General features: G+C 45.9%; 1 protein-coding gene across 1 annotated transcript in view; it reads left to right on the top strand.

The window, feature by feature from the left end:
• LOC115126615 (protein PHTF2-like) overlaps positions 1-14,856 on the top strand; it is a 127,205-nt gene extending 112,349 nt beyond the window's left edge. The window contains exons 7-15 of the mRNA XM_065022088.1: positions 2,227-2,397; positions 4,790-5,015; positions 8,395-8,595; positions 10,252-10,473; positions 10,857-10,982; positions 12,276-12,548; positions 12,711-12,842; positions 14,379-14,471; positions 14,614-14,856. Of these exons, the coding sequence (XP_064878160.1) occupies positions 2,227-2,397; positions 4,790-5,015; positions 8,395-8,595; positions 10,252-10,473; positions 10,857-10,982; positions 12,276-12,548; positions 12,711-12,842; positions 14,379-14,471; positions 14,614-14,856 (1,687 nt within the window). The remainder of the gene's footprint in view (positions 1-2,226; positions 2,398-4,789; positions 5,016-8,394; positions 8,596-10,251; positions 10,474-10,856; positions 10,983-12,275; positions 12,549-12,710; positions 12,843-14,378; positions 14,472-14,613) is intronic.
• Positions 14,857-15,000: the final 144 nt, after the last annotated feature.

Here is a 15,000-nt window from a genome sequence, read left to right as displayed (position 1 = left end):
GTTCCCCCACTCTCTTCTGATCATGTGATCAGGGAACTGCGCCCACATACACTTCCTGTCCCATTGTAGATGTTTTAAAGGCTGTGATTTCCTGCCAGAGGGTAGCAGCTCGTAAATTTGTGCCAGGTTGCATAACTCCATTAGCCTTTTTCTAGATCTGTTGGTGCTCTTGGTAAGATGCCACAAACAGATCTGGGACCAGGCTGTATTGGCACAGTAGCTATTCCCAAAACCCACTACCTTTGGCTTGCACAGTACTGACCATTTTCAGCCTTCTGGAAGACAATGTATCCGTGCCACACAGTCTGGGAATGAAGTGGATGTTACTGTTCGTCCTCATCTCACAGTACAGAGGTGTTCACTCACTCAGACTCCAGATGTTACTGTTCGTCCTCATCTCACAGTACAGAGGTGTTCACTCACTCAGACTCCAGATGTTACTGTTCGTCCTCATCTCACAGTACAGAGGTGTTCACTCACTCAGACTCCAGATGTTACTGTTCGTCCTCATCTCACAGTACAGAGGTGTTCACTCACTCAGACTCCAGATGTTACTGTTCGTCCTCATCTCACAGTACAGAGGTGTTCACTCACTCAGACTCCAGATGTTACTGTTCGTCCTCATCTCACAGTACAGAGGTGTTCACTCACTCAGACTCCAGATGTTACTGTTCGTCCTCATCTCACAGTACAGAGGTGTTCACTCACTCAGACTCCAGATGTTACTGTTCGTCCTCATCTCACAGTACAGAGGTGTTCACTCACTCAGATGTTACTGTTCGTCCTCATCTCACAGTACAGAGGTGTTCACTCACTCACTCAGATGTTACTGTTCGTCCTCATCTCACAGTACAGAGGTGTTCACTCACTCAGATGTTACTGTTCGTCCTCATCTCACAGTACAGAGGTGTTCACTCACTCAGACTCCAGATGTTACTGTTCACCCTCATCTCACAGTACAGCAGTGTTCACTCACTAACTCTGTCAGTGAACCAACCATACCTGATGTAGTAGACACCTCTGTCAGTGAACCAACCATACCTGATGTAGTAGACACCTCTGTCAGTGAACCAACCATACCTGATGTAGTAGACACCTCTGTCAGTGAACCAACCATACCTGATGTAGTACACACCTCTGTCAGTGAACCAACCATACCTGATGTAGTACACACCTCTGTCAGTGAACCAACCATACCTGATGTAGTAGACACCTCTGTCAGTGAACCAACCATACCTGATGTAGTAGACACCTCTGTCAGTGAACCAACCATACCTGATGTAGTAGACACCTCTGTCAGTGAACCAACCATACCACACCTCTGTCAGTGAACCAACCATACCTGATGTAGTAGACACCTCTGTCAGTGAACCAACCATACCTGATGTAGTAGACACCTCTGTCAGTGAACCAACCATACCTGATGTAGTACACACCTCTGTCAGTGAACCAACCATACCTGATGTAGTACACACCTCTGTCAGTGAACCAACCATACCTGATGTAGTAGACACCTCTGTCAGTGAACCAACCATACCTGATGTAGTAGACACCTCTGTCAGTGAACCAACCATACCTGATGTAGTAGACACCTCTGTCAGTGAACCAACCATACCTGATGTAGTAGACACCTCTGTCAGTGAACCAACCATACCTGATGATTTAGTAGACACAGTGATTTCTGTCAGTGAACCAACCATACCTGATGTAGTACACCTCTTTCATTGTGAACCAACCATACTAAGGAAGGCAGTACACTTCTGTTCAGGAACCAACCACCGGACCTGATGTAGTAGACACCTCTGCCAGTAAACCAACCATACCTGATGTAGTACACACCTCTGTCAGTGAACCAACCATACCTGATGTAGTAATAAATACACCTCTGTCAGTGAACCAACCATACCTGATGAAAGTACACATTTGTTTCTGTCCAGTGAACCAACATCAACCTGATGTAGTAGACACCTCTGTCAGTGAACCAACCATACCTGATGTAGTAGACACCTCTGTCAGTGAACCAACCATACCTGATGTAGTAGATACCTCTGCCAGTGAACCAACCATTTTCATTCATTTTCTATCTTCCTCCTTGTGATTTTAAAAATAAATAAATGAAAAAGGGTATTATTTTAATGATTTATTTTCTTCAATCACAACCACAGTGATTTGTGTCTGGACCTCTCTCTCTCTCTAAGTACTCTTTCTTATTGATCTGGACCAAAGGCGTCTAAGGAAGGCAGCTCACTTGGATGTTCATAGGGAAGGAGATGGCTCTAGCACCACTGATAACACCCGGGAGGGCGGCCCACACTGCCACGGTGCCGCCACCGGCTCACCTTACAGCCTGTGCATCGCTCTCTTCAGAGATTTCTGGCATGCTATCTGTAAAGCGCGGTGTGTATTTTTCCCTCCCGTGAGGTTACTAAAGAACCCTCTCTCTCTCTCTCTCTGGTATAGCTGCAACATCCCTTGGATTCCACCCGGAGTCTGATTCTGATCAATAATAAATATCCCTTTCTATTGAATGAGAGAACGGAGTCCTGTACACTACCATGCAAAAGTTTGGGGTCACTTAGAAATGTCCTTGTTTTTGAAAGAAAAGTACATTTGTTTTTGTCCATTTAAAATAACATCAAATTGATCAGAAATACAGTGTAGACATTGTTCATGTTGTAAATGACTATTGTAGCTGGAAACGGCAGATTTTTTATGGAATATCTACATAGGCGTACAGAGGCCCATTATCAGCAACCATCACTCCTGTGATCTAACGGCAGGTTGTGTTAGCTAGTCCAAGTTTATCATTTTAAAAGGCTAATTGATCATTAGAAACCCCTTTTGCAATTATGTCAGCAGAGCTGAAAACTGCTGTTCTGATTAAAGAAGCAATAAAACTGGCCTTCTTTAGACTAGTTGAGTATCTGGAGCATCAGCATTTGTGAGTTCGATTACAGGCTCTAAATGGCCAGAAACAAAGAACTTTCTTCTGAAACTCGTCAGTCTATTCTTGTTCTGAGAAAAGAAGGCTTTTCCGTGAGAGAAATTGCCAAGAAACTGAAGATCTCGTTCTACTCCCTTCACAGAACAGCACAAACTGGCTCTAACCAGAATAGAAAGAGGAGTGGGAGGCCCCAGTGCACAACTGAGCAAGAGGACAAGTACATTAGTTTCTAGTTTGAGAAAGAGATGCCTCACAAGTCCTCAACTGGCAGCTTCATTAAATAGTACCCGCAAAACACCAGTCTCAACGTCAACAGTGAAGAGGCGACTCCAGGATTCTGGCCTTCTAGGCAGAGTTGCAAAGAAAAAGCCATATCTCAGACTGGCCAATAAATATAAAAGATTAAGATGGGCAAAATAACACACATACTGGACAGAGGAACTCTGCCTAGAAGGCCAGCATCCCAGAGTCACCTCTTCACTGTTGACGTTGAGGCTGGACAGAGGAACTCTGCCTAGAAGGCCAGCATCCCGGAGTCACCTCTTCACTGTTGACGTTGAGGCTGGACAGAGGAACTCTGCCTAGAAGGCCAGCATCCCGGAGTCACCTCTTCACTGTTGACGTTGAGGCTGGACAGAGGAACTCTGCTTAGAAGGCCAGCATCCCGGAGTCACCTCTTCACTGTTGACGTTGAGGCTGGACAGAGGAACTCTGCCTAGAAGGCCAGCATCCCAGAGTCGCCTCTTCACTGTTGACGTTGAGGCTGGTGTTTTGTGGGTACTATTTAATGAAGCTGCCAGTTGAGGACTTGTGAGACGTCTGTTTCTCGAACTAGACACTCTAATGTAATAACAACAACATAATCAATCAAGACCCACAAAATCAACTTTAACCCTACAGGAACACAGGAGTGATGGTTGCTGATAATGGGCCTCTAAACGCCTATGTAGATATTCCATTAAAGATCTGCCGTTTCCAGCTACAATAGTCTTTTACAACATGAACCATGTCTACACTGTATTTCTGATCAATTTGATGTTATTTTAATGGACACAAAAAAAAGTGTTTTTCTTTCAATAACAAGGACATTTCTAAGTGACCCCAAACTTTTGAACGGTAGTGTACATAGTAAATGTATGTTTATGAAAATAATTCTTCCCACTATATGATAAACATTATCTGGTAAGATAATTATTTGGCCGAGATGAGAAGGTATTAAACAGTGATATTTTAACTGGACACACACAGAGGAGATCCATATTTAAATGCTTTTCAACGTGAGTTTGATTATTAACTTGTCTCCACGGGTTTCTCAACGGGACAAAGTACGTGAAAGGAGAGGTCTGTCTTCCATCTTTGTTATCATTTTTCTGTGTGTGGAAAAAGGGATTTTGCAGCTTTGTTTTCTTTGTTGTTGCCAACGTTACGGCTCGTTCAACTATTCAAGCTATGGCCAAGAGAAGCACGGAGCAAAAGATGTCGAAGCATAAACATCAGTAAAGGCTTTATAGTTGTTAAAAGGGATCCCTGGGGACGTTTTCGAGTTTCAATCTAGAAACAGTATTAAAAATCCAATCTTTTCACACCAGAAATCTAATGGTCACTGACAGTCATCCCAATCCCAAATCCAATCCCAAATCAACTCTATTTGAATTCTGCTTAGTAGCACCAGTAACCCATCCCATTTAGAACTTAGTTTCTCTGCTACCATGCCATGGCTTCAATTAGTGATTCTGTCTTGTTCTGATTTCTGCATGCTGGATGGACTTGGGACTGTCTGCCTGTCCCGTCTCTCCACCTCTACCGCCTCCCCCCTTTAACCTCCCCCTCCATCTCTCCCCTCAGGTCGAAGAAGTCCAAGCTGTCCATAGACAAGTCCACAGAGACAGATAATGGCTATGTGTCTCTGGATGGGAGGATAACCTGTAAGAGTAGTGAGGAGGGGCTACAGCTCCATGATGGAGGGTCTCACCACTGTGACCTGCTGCTGAGGTCAGACGAGACGTGTTGGGCCGCACCCCCTCCTCTCAACACACTGCTGCTGCCCCCTGTCGCCAAGGTAAACAACAAGGTAACAGACACATTTATACACACACACACACCACCACGCAACACACTGCTACTGCCACCCGTCACCAAGGTAACAGACACATTTATACACACACACACCACCACGCAACACACTGCTGCTTCCCCCCGTCACCAAGGTAACAGACACATTTATACACACACACCACCACGCAACACACTGCTACTACCCCCGTCACCAAGGTAACAGACACATTTATACACACACACCACCACGCAACACACTGCTACTGCCACCCGTCACCAAGGTAACAGACACATTTATACACACACACACACACACACACACACACAAGGTAAACAACAAGGTAACAGACACATTTATACACACACACACCACCACGCAACACACTGCTGCTTCCCCCCGTCACCAAGGTAACAGACACATTTATACACACACACCACCACGCAACACACTGCTACTATGGGAGGATCACCAAGGTAACAGACACATTTATACACACACACCACCACGCAACACACTGCTACTGCCACCCGTCACCAAGGTAACAGACACATTTATACACACACACACACACACACACAACACACTGCTACTTCCCCCCATTACCAAGGTAAATCACATACACTTGGTTAGCAGATGTTATTGTGACACACACACCAGCACGCAAATGGTTGTGCTTCTAGATCTGACACATTTATACACACACAACAGCAGTATCTAACAGATTCCACAACAAAACAGACTAATATCTAACAGATTCCACAACAAAACCTAATATCTAACAGATTCCACAACAAAACCTAATATCTAACAGATTCCACAACAAAACCTGATATCTAACAGATTCCACAACAAAAACCTAATATCTAACAGATTTACAACAAAACCTAATATCTAACTAAATATTCCACAACAAAACCTGATATCTAACTATTCACAACAAAACCTAATATATCCACAACAAAACCTAATATCTAACAGATTCCACAACAAAACCTAATATCTAACAGATTCCACAACAAAACCTAATATCTAACTATTCCACAACAAAACCTAATATCTAACAGATTCCACAACAAAACCTGATATCTAACTAATATTCCACAACAAAACCTAATATCTAACTAAGATTCCACAAAACAAAACCAAAACCTAATATCTAACTATTCTGATATCTAACAACAAAAACCTAATATCTAACTATTCCACAACAAAACCTAAATCTAACTATTCCACAACAAAACCTAATAATATCTAACAGATTCCACAACAAAACCTAATATCTAACTATTCCACAACAAAACCTAATATCTAACTATTCCACAACAAAACCTAATATCTAACTATTCCACAACAAAACCTAATATCTAACAGATTCCACAACAAAACCTAATATCTAACAGATTCCACAACAAAACCTAATATCTAACAGATTCCACAACAAAACCTAATATCTAACAGATTCCACAACAAAACCTAATATCTAACTATTCCACAACAAAACCTGATACACACAATCTAGTAAAGGAATGAGATAATAGTAAATAAATATAAAATATATGGCTTTCTTGGGAACAGGAACAATGGTGGCCATCTTGAAGCATGTGGGGACAGCTGACTGGGATAGGGATTGATTGAATATGTCCGTAAACACACCAGCCAGCTGGTCTGCGCATGCTCTGCGGAGGCGGTTAGGGATGCCGTCTGGGCCGGCAACCTTGCGAGGGTTAACACATTTAAATGTTTTACTCACGTCGGCCACGGAGAAGGAGAGCCCACAGTCTTTGGTAGCGGGCTGTGTAGGTGGCACTGTATTGTCCTCAAAGCGCGCAAAGAAGTTGTTTAATTTGTCTGGAAGCAAGATGTCGATGTCCGCGACGGGGCTGGTTTTCTTTTTGTAGTCTGTGATTGTCTGTAGACCTTGTTTGAGCCGTTGAATTGCAATTCCACTTTGTCTCTATACTGACGCTTTGCTTGTTTGATTCCCTTACGGAGGGAATAACTACACTGTTTTTATTGGCCATGTTTCCAGTTGCCTTGCCATGATTAAATGCCGGGGTACGTGCTTTCAGCAGCGAATGCTGCCATCAATCCACGGTTTCTGGTTAGGGAAAGTTTCAGTCACAGTGGGTACAACATCTCCTATACACTTCCTTATAAACTCTCTCACCGAGTCAGCGTATACGTCAATGTTATTGTCTGAGGCTACCCGGAACATATCCCAGTCCACGTGATCGAAGCAATCTTGAAGCTGGAATCCGATTGGTCAGACCAGCGTTGGATAGACCTATGCACGGGCACTTCCTGTTTTAGTTTCTGCCTATAGGAGGGGAGCAACAAGATGGAGTCATGGTCAGATTTGCCAAAAGGAGGACAGGGCCTTGTACGCATTGCGGAAGTTAGAGTAGCAATGGTCAAGCGTGTTACTCGCTCATGTACTGCAATCGATATGCTGTTAGAGTTTAGGTAGCCTTGTTCTCAAATTAGCTTTGTTAAAATCCACATCTACAGTAAATGCAGCGTCAGGATATATGGTTTCCAGTTTGCATAAAGTCCAGTGAAGTTCCCTGATGGCCGTCTTGGTATCCGCTTGCGGGGGGATATACACGTCTGTGACGATAACCGAGGAGAATTCTCTTGGGAGATAATACGGTCAGCATTTGATTGTGAGGAATTCTAAGTCAGGGGAACAAAAGGACTTGAGTTATTGTATGTTGATACAATTACACCATGAGTCGTTAATCATGAAACATACACCCCCGCCCTTCTTCTTACCGGAGAGATGTTGATTCCTGTCGGGCGCGATGCACTGAAAATACCGTTTGCTGTACGAACAGCTAGCCATGTTTTCTTGAAACAGAGTATGTTACAATCCCGGATATCTCTTTTGGAAAGCAGCTCTTGCCCTGATCTCGTCTTCTTCGTTAACTAGGGACTGGACATTAGCGAGTAATGTACTCGGAAGCGTTGGGTGGTGTGTGCGCATCCAAAGCCTCACTAGAAGAAGCTCCGGCACCCTTTCCTCCGACGGCGTTATTTTGGGTCGGCCTCTGGAATCAGTTCAAATGCCCTGGGAGGTGCAGACAAAGGATCTGCTTTGGGAAAGTCGTATTCCTGTCCGTTGTGCTGTTAAGTTGACGTCTCTCTGATATCCAATAGTTCTTCCCGGCTGTATGTAATAACACTTAAGGTTTTCTGGGCTAACAATGCAAGAAATAATACACCACCACACAACACACTGCTACTGCTCTCCGTCAGCAGGTAAACAAGGTAGCTAATACACACACACACACCTGTCCTGAAACAGGTGAGTTTAACCATGTATATATAAACAGACTATACACTCGCTAGTCTGTAGTCTGAAAGTAGGAATCTGTCCAATCTGTCTTCCTGCCAGGAGACCCAGAGCCGTGGTGTGGGTGTGGAGAACATGTCTGATGAGGCGTCTAGTGAGGAGGATCCTGAAGCGTCCTACACCGCCATCCGTAGGGGCGTAGAGCGCGTCAGCAGCGACTGCACGCTGCGCAACAGGAAACCACAGCACTACAAGAAACACTACGCCATCAACACTGAGGTGGGTGACCTCCACACTACCCAGGTTGGTCACACTCACACAGAGACATGCACAGCGACACACACATACATACAGTACATACTGTACATCATACACACACACACACATACATACTGTACATCATACACACACACACACATACATACTGTACATCATACACACACACACACTTACATACTGTACATCATACACACACACACACATACATACTGTACATCATACACACACATACATACTGTACATCATACACACACACACACATACATACTGTACATCATACACACACACACTTACATACTGTACATCATACACACACACACTTACATACTGTACATCATACACACACACACACTTACATACTGTACATCATACACACACATACAGTACATACTGTACATCATACACACACATACAGTACATACTGTACATCATACACACACACACACACTTGCATACAGTACATACATACACACACATACATACATACATACATACATACAGTGGGGCAAAAAAGTATTTAGTCAGCCACCAATTGTGCAAGTTCTCCCACTTAAAAAGATGAGAGAGGTCTGTAATTTTCATCATAGGTTCACTTCAACTATGACAGACAAAATGAGAAAAAAAATCCAGAAAATCACATTGTAGGATTTTTAATGAATTTATTTGCAAATTATGGTGGAAAATAAGTATTTGGTCAATAACAAAAGTTTATCAATACTTTGTTATATACCCTTTGTTGGCAATGACAGAGGTCAAACGTTTTCTGTAAGTCTTCACAAGGTTTTCACACACTGTTGCTGGTATTTTGGCCCATTCCTCCATGCAGATCTCCTCTAGAGCAGTGATGTTTTGGGGCTGTTGCTGGGCAACACGGACTTTCAACTCCCTCCAAAGATTTTCTATAGGGTTGAGATCTGGAGACTGGCTAGGCCACTCCAGGACCTTGAAATGCTTCTTACGAAGCCACTCCTTCGTTGCCCGGGTGGTGTGTTTGGGATCATTGTCATGCTGAAAGACCCAGCCACGTTTCATCTTCAATGCCCTTGCTGATGGAAGGAGGTTTTCACTCAAAATCTCATGGCCCCATTCAAATCAGGAAGAAGCCACTGCTCCAAAACCGCCATAAAAAAGCCAGACTACAGTTTGCAACTGCACATGGGGGACAAAGATCGTACTTCTTGAGAAAAAGCGTGTTTGAGCAAGGAGGCCTACAAACCCGACTCAGTTAAACCAGCTCTGTCAGGAGGAATGGGCCAAAATTCACCCAACTTATTGTGGGAAGCTTGTGGAAGGCTACCTGAAACGTTACCTGACCCAAGTTAAACAATTTAAAGGCAATGCTACCAAATACTAATTGAGTATGTAAATGAGTACTTCTGACCCACTGGGAATGTGAAATAAAATCTGAAATAAATCATTCTCTCTACTGATATTCTGACATTTCACATTCTTAAAATAAAGTGGTGATCCTAACTGACCTAAGACAGGGAATTTTTACTAAGATTAAATGTCAGGAATTGTGAATAACTGAGTTTAAATGTATTTGGCTAAGGTGAATGTAAACTTCCGACTTCAACTGTACACACACACACACACAGTTCATAGACACGCTCTCAACGTGCGGGTACACTTAGCTACATCAAACACGCACACTCACCATCACCCCCCCCCTCTCTCTAGGAGACTCCTAAGTCCGGTACCAGCTGTAGTTCTCGGTGCTCCAGCCTGCGGACCCAGGACTCAGAGAGCACCAGACACGAGTCCGAGACAGAGGACCTGCTGTGGGAGGACTTCCTGCACTGTGCTGAGTGTCGCTCCTCGTGCACCAGCGAGACAGAGGGAGAGGGAGCTGCAGTCTGCTCTGCTACCAAGAAAGAGTACAGAGATGACCCCTTTCACCAGGTGGGTTAGAGGTCAAAGGTTAGGAGTTAGGGTTAGACGTGTGATGTTAGGGTTTGACAGAGGGAGAGGGAGCTGCAGTCTGCCCTGCTACCAAGGAGAACAGAGATGACCCTTTCACCCTGTTTATCAGGGGTTAGAGATCAAAGGTTAGAGAAGGATGGGGTAAGTGTGGGACTGAGCTTGCAATAAAATGGTTGCAACATTAATGAAGAGGTTTTGGTGGTAGCGTGAATGTTCCTATTTATCTGTCTTTGTTGTCACTGTGTGTTCTGACGTAACCGTGGTAACCGTGGTCATATTGACCTTGTCGATGAGGATGATCGGCCTCAAACCCTCAGCGTGTAACGGTAGTTATTGTGTTGATCTAGTTGTGTCCTCTACAGGGTCATACGTGGCTACACAGCACCAACCCAGGTCTGGAGCGGGTCAGCGCCATCGTCTGGGAGGGGAACGACTGTAAGAAGGCTGACATGTCTGTCCTGGAGATCAGCGGTATGATCATGAACAGGGTGAGTAACAGCCAGGGCCTTGATACTGTTGTCAGGGATGACATCTGGTGTGGACTGTAACGCTTTACAATGGAAGACCGGGAACACACCTCCATCAGCCACCTGGGAGAGTTTTCTCAACTAGAATGTTAATGAATGCAGATTGGACTCCATGATATTGGAAGGCACTTATATATGTATATATACCATGTTTCTCTCAGATCACTTTACATTCTCTATAACTTAGACCAATGACATGAAAAATATAGGTAACGGCTGTCTCTCTCCTGTCTCTTTATCTCTTTCCCCCCCTCTCTCTCTCCATCTCTCCTCACCTCTTCCTTTATCTCTCCTTCCCTCCATTGCTCCCTCCCTCTCTCTCCATCTCTCCTCCCCTCTCCCTCCATCCATCTCTCCCTCCTGTCTCTTTATCTCTTCTTCCCTCCATCGCTCCCTCCCTCTATCTCTCCTGTCTCTCCACTCCCTCCCTCTATCTCTCCTGTCTCTCCACTCCCTCCCTCTATCTCTCCTGTCTCTCTCCACTCCCCTCCACTCCCTCCCTCTATCTCTCCTGTCTCTCCACTCCCTCCCTCTCTCCTTCCTGTCTCTCCACTCCCTCCCTCTATCTCTCCTGTCTCTCCACTCCCTCCCTCTATCTCTCCTGTCTCTCCACTCCCTCCCTCTATCTCTCCTGTCTCTCCACTCCCTCCCTCTATCTCTCCTGTCTCTCCACTCCCTCCCTCTATCTCTCCTGTCTCTCCACTCCCTCCATATCTCCTTCCTGTCTCTCCACTCCCTCCCTCTATCTCTCCTGTCTCTCCACTCCCTCCCTCTATCTCTCCTGTCTCTCCACTCCCTCCCTCTATCTCTCCTGTCTCTCCACTCCCTCCCTCTATCTCTCCTGTCTCTCCACTCCCTCCCTCTATCTCTCCTGTCTCTCCACTCCCTCCCTCTATCTCTCCTGTCTCTCCACTCCCTCCCTCTATCTCTCCTGTCTCTCCACTCCCTCCCTCTATCTCTCCTGTCTCTCCACTCCCTCCCTCTATCTCTCCTGTCTCTCCACTCCCTCCCTCTATCTCTCCTGTCTCTCCACTCCCTCCCTCTATCTCTCCTGTCTCTCCACTCCCTCCCTCTATCTCTCCTGTCTCTCCACTCCCTCCCTCTATCTCTCCTGTCTCTCCACTCCCTCCCTCCCTCTGTCTCTCCACTCCCTCCCTCCCTCTGTCTCTCCTGTCTCTCCACTCCCTCCCTCTATCTCTCCTGTCTCTCCACTCCCTCCCTCCATCTATCCCTCCCGTCTCTACCTTCCTCCAGGTCAACCTGTACACCCCAGGTATTGGCTACCAGGTCTTTGGTAACCTGGTGTCAGTGACTCTGGGCCTGACGCCCTTCGCCTACAGGCTGTCTCAGTACAAGGACCTGGAACAGCTGACGCAGCTCTCAGCCAATGAGCTCATCTCTGTGGCGTTCGGCTCCTCCTCCGACGTCATGGTGATCACCATGGTAACGCTCAGCTTCATGGTGCGCGTCTGTCTCATCTGGCTCTTCTTCTTCCTGCTCAGCGTGGCCGAGAGGACATACAAACAGGTGTGTGTGTGTTTTCCAGGTTCTGTCATCTTAATTACAGATCAATATTGACCATTGATTATTACATGAAGACATTCTGAAGACGTTTTATTTCTAAAGGTCTTATCACTTACACGTATAGTGTGTGTGTGTGTGTGTGTGTGTGTGTGTTGGACCTGACAGAGGCTGCTATTCGCCAAGCTGTTTGGTCACCTGACGTCGGCACGGCGAGCCAGGAAGTCAGAGGTGCCTCACTTCCGTCTGAAGAAAGTCCAGAACATTAAGATGTGGCTCTCTCTGCGCTCATATCTCAAGGTGTGTTCTATGTTCTCCAACTGGTTGCTGTTCCATCATGCCTACCTGAACCTCCCCTCTGTGTCTATGAGGAGATGTGTTATTCCATCATGCCTACCTGAACCTCCCCTCTGTGTCTATGAGGAGATGTGTTGTTGTTCCATCATGCCTACCTGAACCTCCCCTCTGTGTCCATGAGATGTGTTGTTGTTCCATCATGCCTACCTGAACCTCCCCTCTGTGTCTATGAGATGTGTTGTTCCATCATGCCTACCTGAACCTCCCCTCTGTGTCTATGAGGAGATGTTGTTCCATCATGCCTACCTGAACCTCCCCTCTGTGTCCATGAGATGTGTTGTTCCATCATGCCTACCTGAACCTCCCCTCTGTGTCCATGAGATGTGTTGTTTCATCATGCCTACCTGAACCTCCCCTCTGTGTCTGAGATGTGTTGTTCCATCATGCCTACCTGAACCTCCCCTCTGTGTCTATGAGATGTGTTGTTCCATCATGCCTACCTGAACCTCCCCTCTGTGTCTATGAGGAGATGTGTTGTTCCATCATGCCTACCTGAACCTCCCCTCTGTGTCTATGAGGAGATGTGTTGTTCCATCATGCCTACCTGAACCTCCCCTCTGTGTCTGAGGAGATGTGTTGAGACCTGTGTTGAGGATGTGTTGTTCCATCATGCCTACCTGAACCTCCCCTCTGTGTCTATGAGGAGATGTGTTGTTCCATCATGCCTACCTGAACCTCCCCTCTGTGTCTGAGATGTGTTGTTCCATCATGCCTACCTGAACCTCCCCTCTGTGTCTGAGGAGATGTGTTGTTCCATCATGCCTACCTGAACCTCCCCTCTGTGTCTATGAGATGTGTTGTTGTTTCATCATGCCTACCTAAACCTCCCCTCTGTGTCTGAGATGTGTTGTTCCATCATGCCTACCTGAACCTCCCCTCTGTGTCTATGAGATGTGTTGTTCCATCATGCCTAGACCTCCCCTCTGTGTCTATGAGGAGATGTGTTTCATCATGCCTACCTGAACCTCCCCTCTGTGTCTGAGATGTGTTGTTCCATCATGCCTACCTGAACCTCCCCTCTGTGTCCATGAGGAGATGTGTTGTTGTTCCATCATGCCTACCTGAACCTCCCCTCTGTGTCTGAGATGTGTTGTTCCATCATGCCTACCTGAACCTCCCCTCTGTGTCTATGAGATGTGTTGTTGTTTCATCATGCCTACCTGAACCTCCCCTCTGTGTCTGAGATGTGTTGTTGTTCCATCATGCCTACCTGAACCTCCCCTCTGTGTCCATGAGGAGATGTGTTGTTGTTCCATCATGCCTACCTGAACCTCCCCTCTGTGTCTGAGATGTGTTGTTCCATCATGCCTACCTGAACCTCCCCTCTGTGTCTATGAGATGTGTTGTTGTTCCATCATGCCTACCTGAACCTCCCCTCTGTGTCCATGAGGAGATGTGTTGTGTGCGATAGACGTGTGTGATAGACGTGGGTGGATAAGTGTGTTTGTCCAACTAAAGTATTTAAAATGTGTGTTACAGAGAAGGGGTCCTCAGCGGTCGGTGGATGTTATCGTGTCCTCTGCCTTCCTCCTCACCCTCTCCGTAGTCTTCATCTGCTGTGCTCAGGTCAGCGTGAGTCACCATTCTCAGCCTGCTACAGTCCTTGTCTGTTATGCTCTAATACAGTTAGTAACGGTGTGAATGCTGTTTCGCCTGTTAGTCTGTCTGAGTGGGACGAACGTTAAAACAAGCTCTTCTCTCCTCCTTCCTGTAGTTGCTCCATATCCACCACACCTTCCTGGAGTGTCACTATAACTGGGAGCTGGTGATCTGGTGTTCCTCTCTGTCTCTCTTCCTGCTCCGCTTTGTTACCCTGGGCTCAGAGACCAGCAAGAAGTACAGCAACACCTCCATCTTACTGACAGAACAGGTAGACAGGCTCAGAGACCAGCAAGAAGTACAGCAACACCTCCATCTTACTGACAGAACAGGTAGACAGGCAAGAAGAGACCACTGACAGAAAGAGTCAGGCTCAGAGACCAGCAACACCTCCATCTTACTGACAGAACAAGTAGACAGGCTCAGAGACCAGCAACACCTCCATCTTACTGACAGAACAGGTAGTCAGGCTCAGAGACCAGCAACACCTCCATCTTACTGA

Source organism: Oncorhynchus nerka, linkage group LG8, assembly GCF_034236695.1.
Source record: "Oncorhynchus nerka isolate Pitt River linkage group LG8, Oner_Uvic_2.0, whole genome shotgun sequence".
Taxonomy (NCBI): Eukaryota; Metazoa; Chordata; class Actinopteri; order Salmoniformes; family Salmonidae; genus Oncorhynchus; species Oncorhynchus nerka.
Note: the sequence above shows the minus strand (reverse complement) of the source record. Positions and strands in the feature narration are given on the sequence as shown.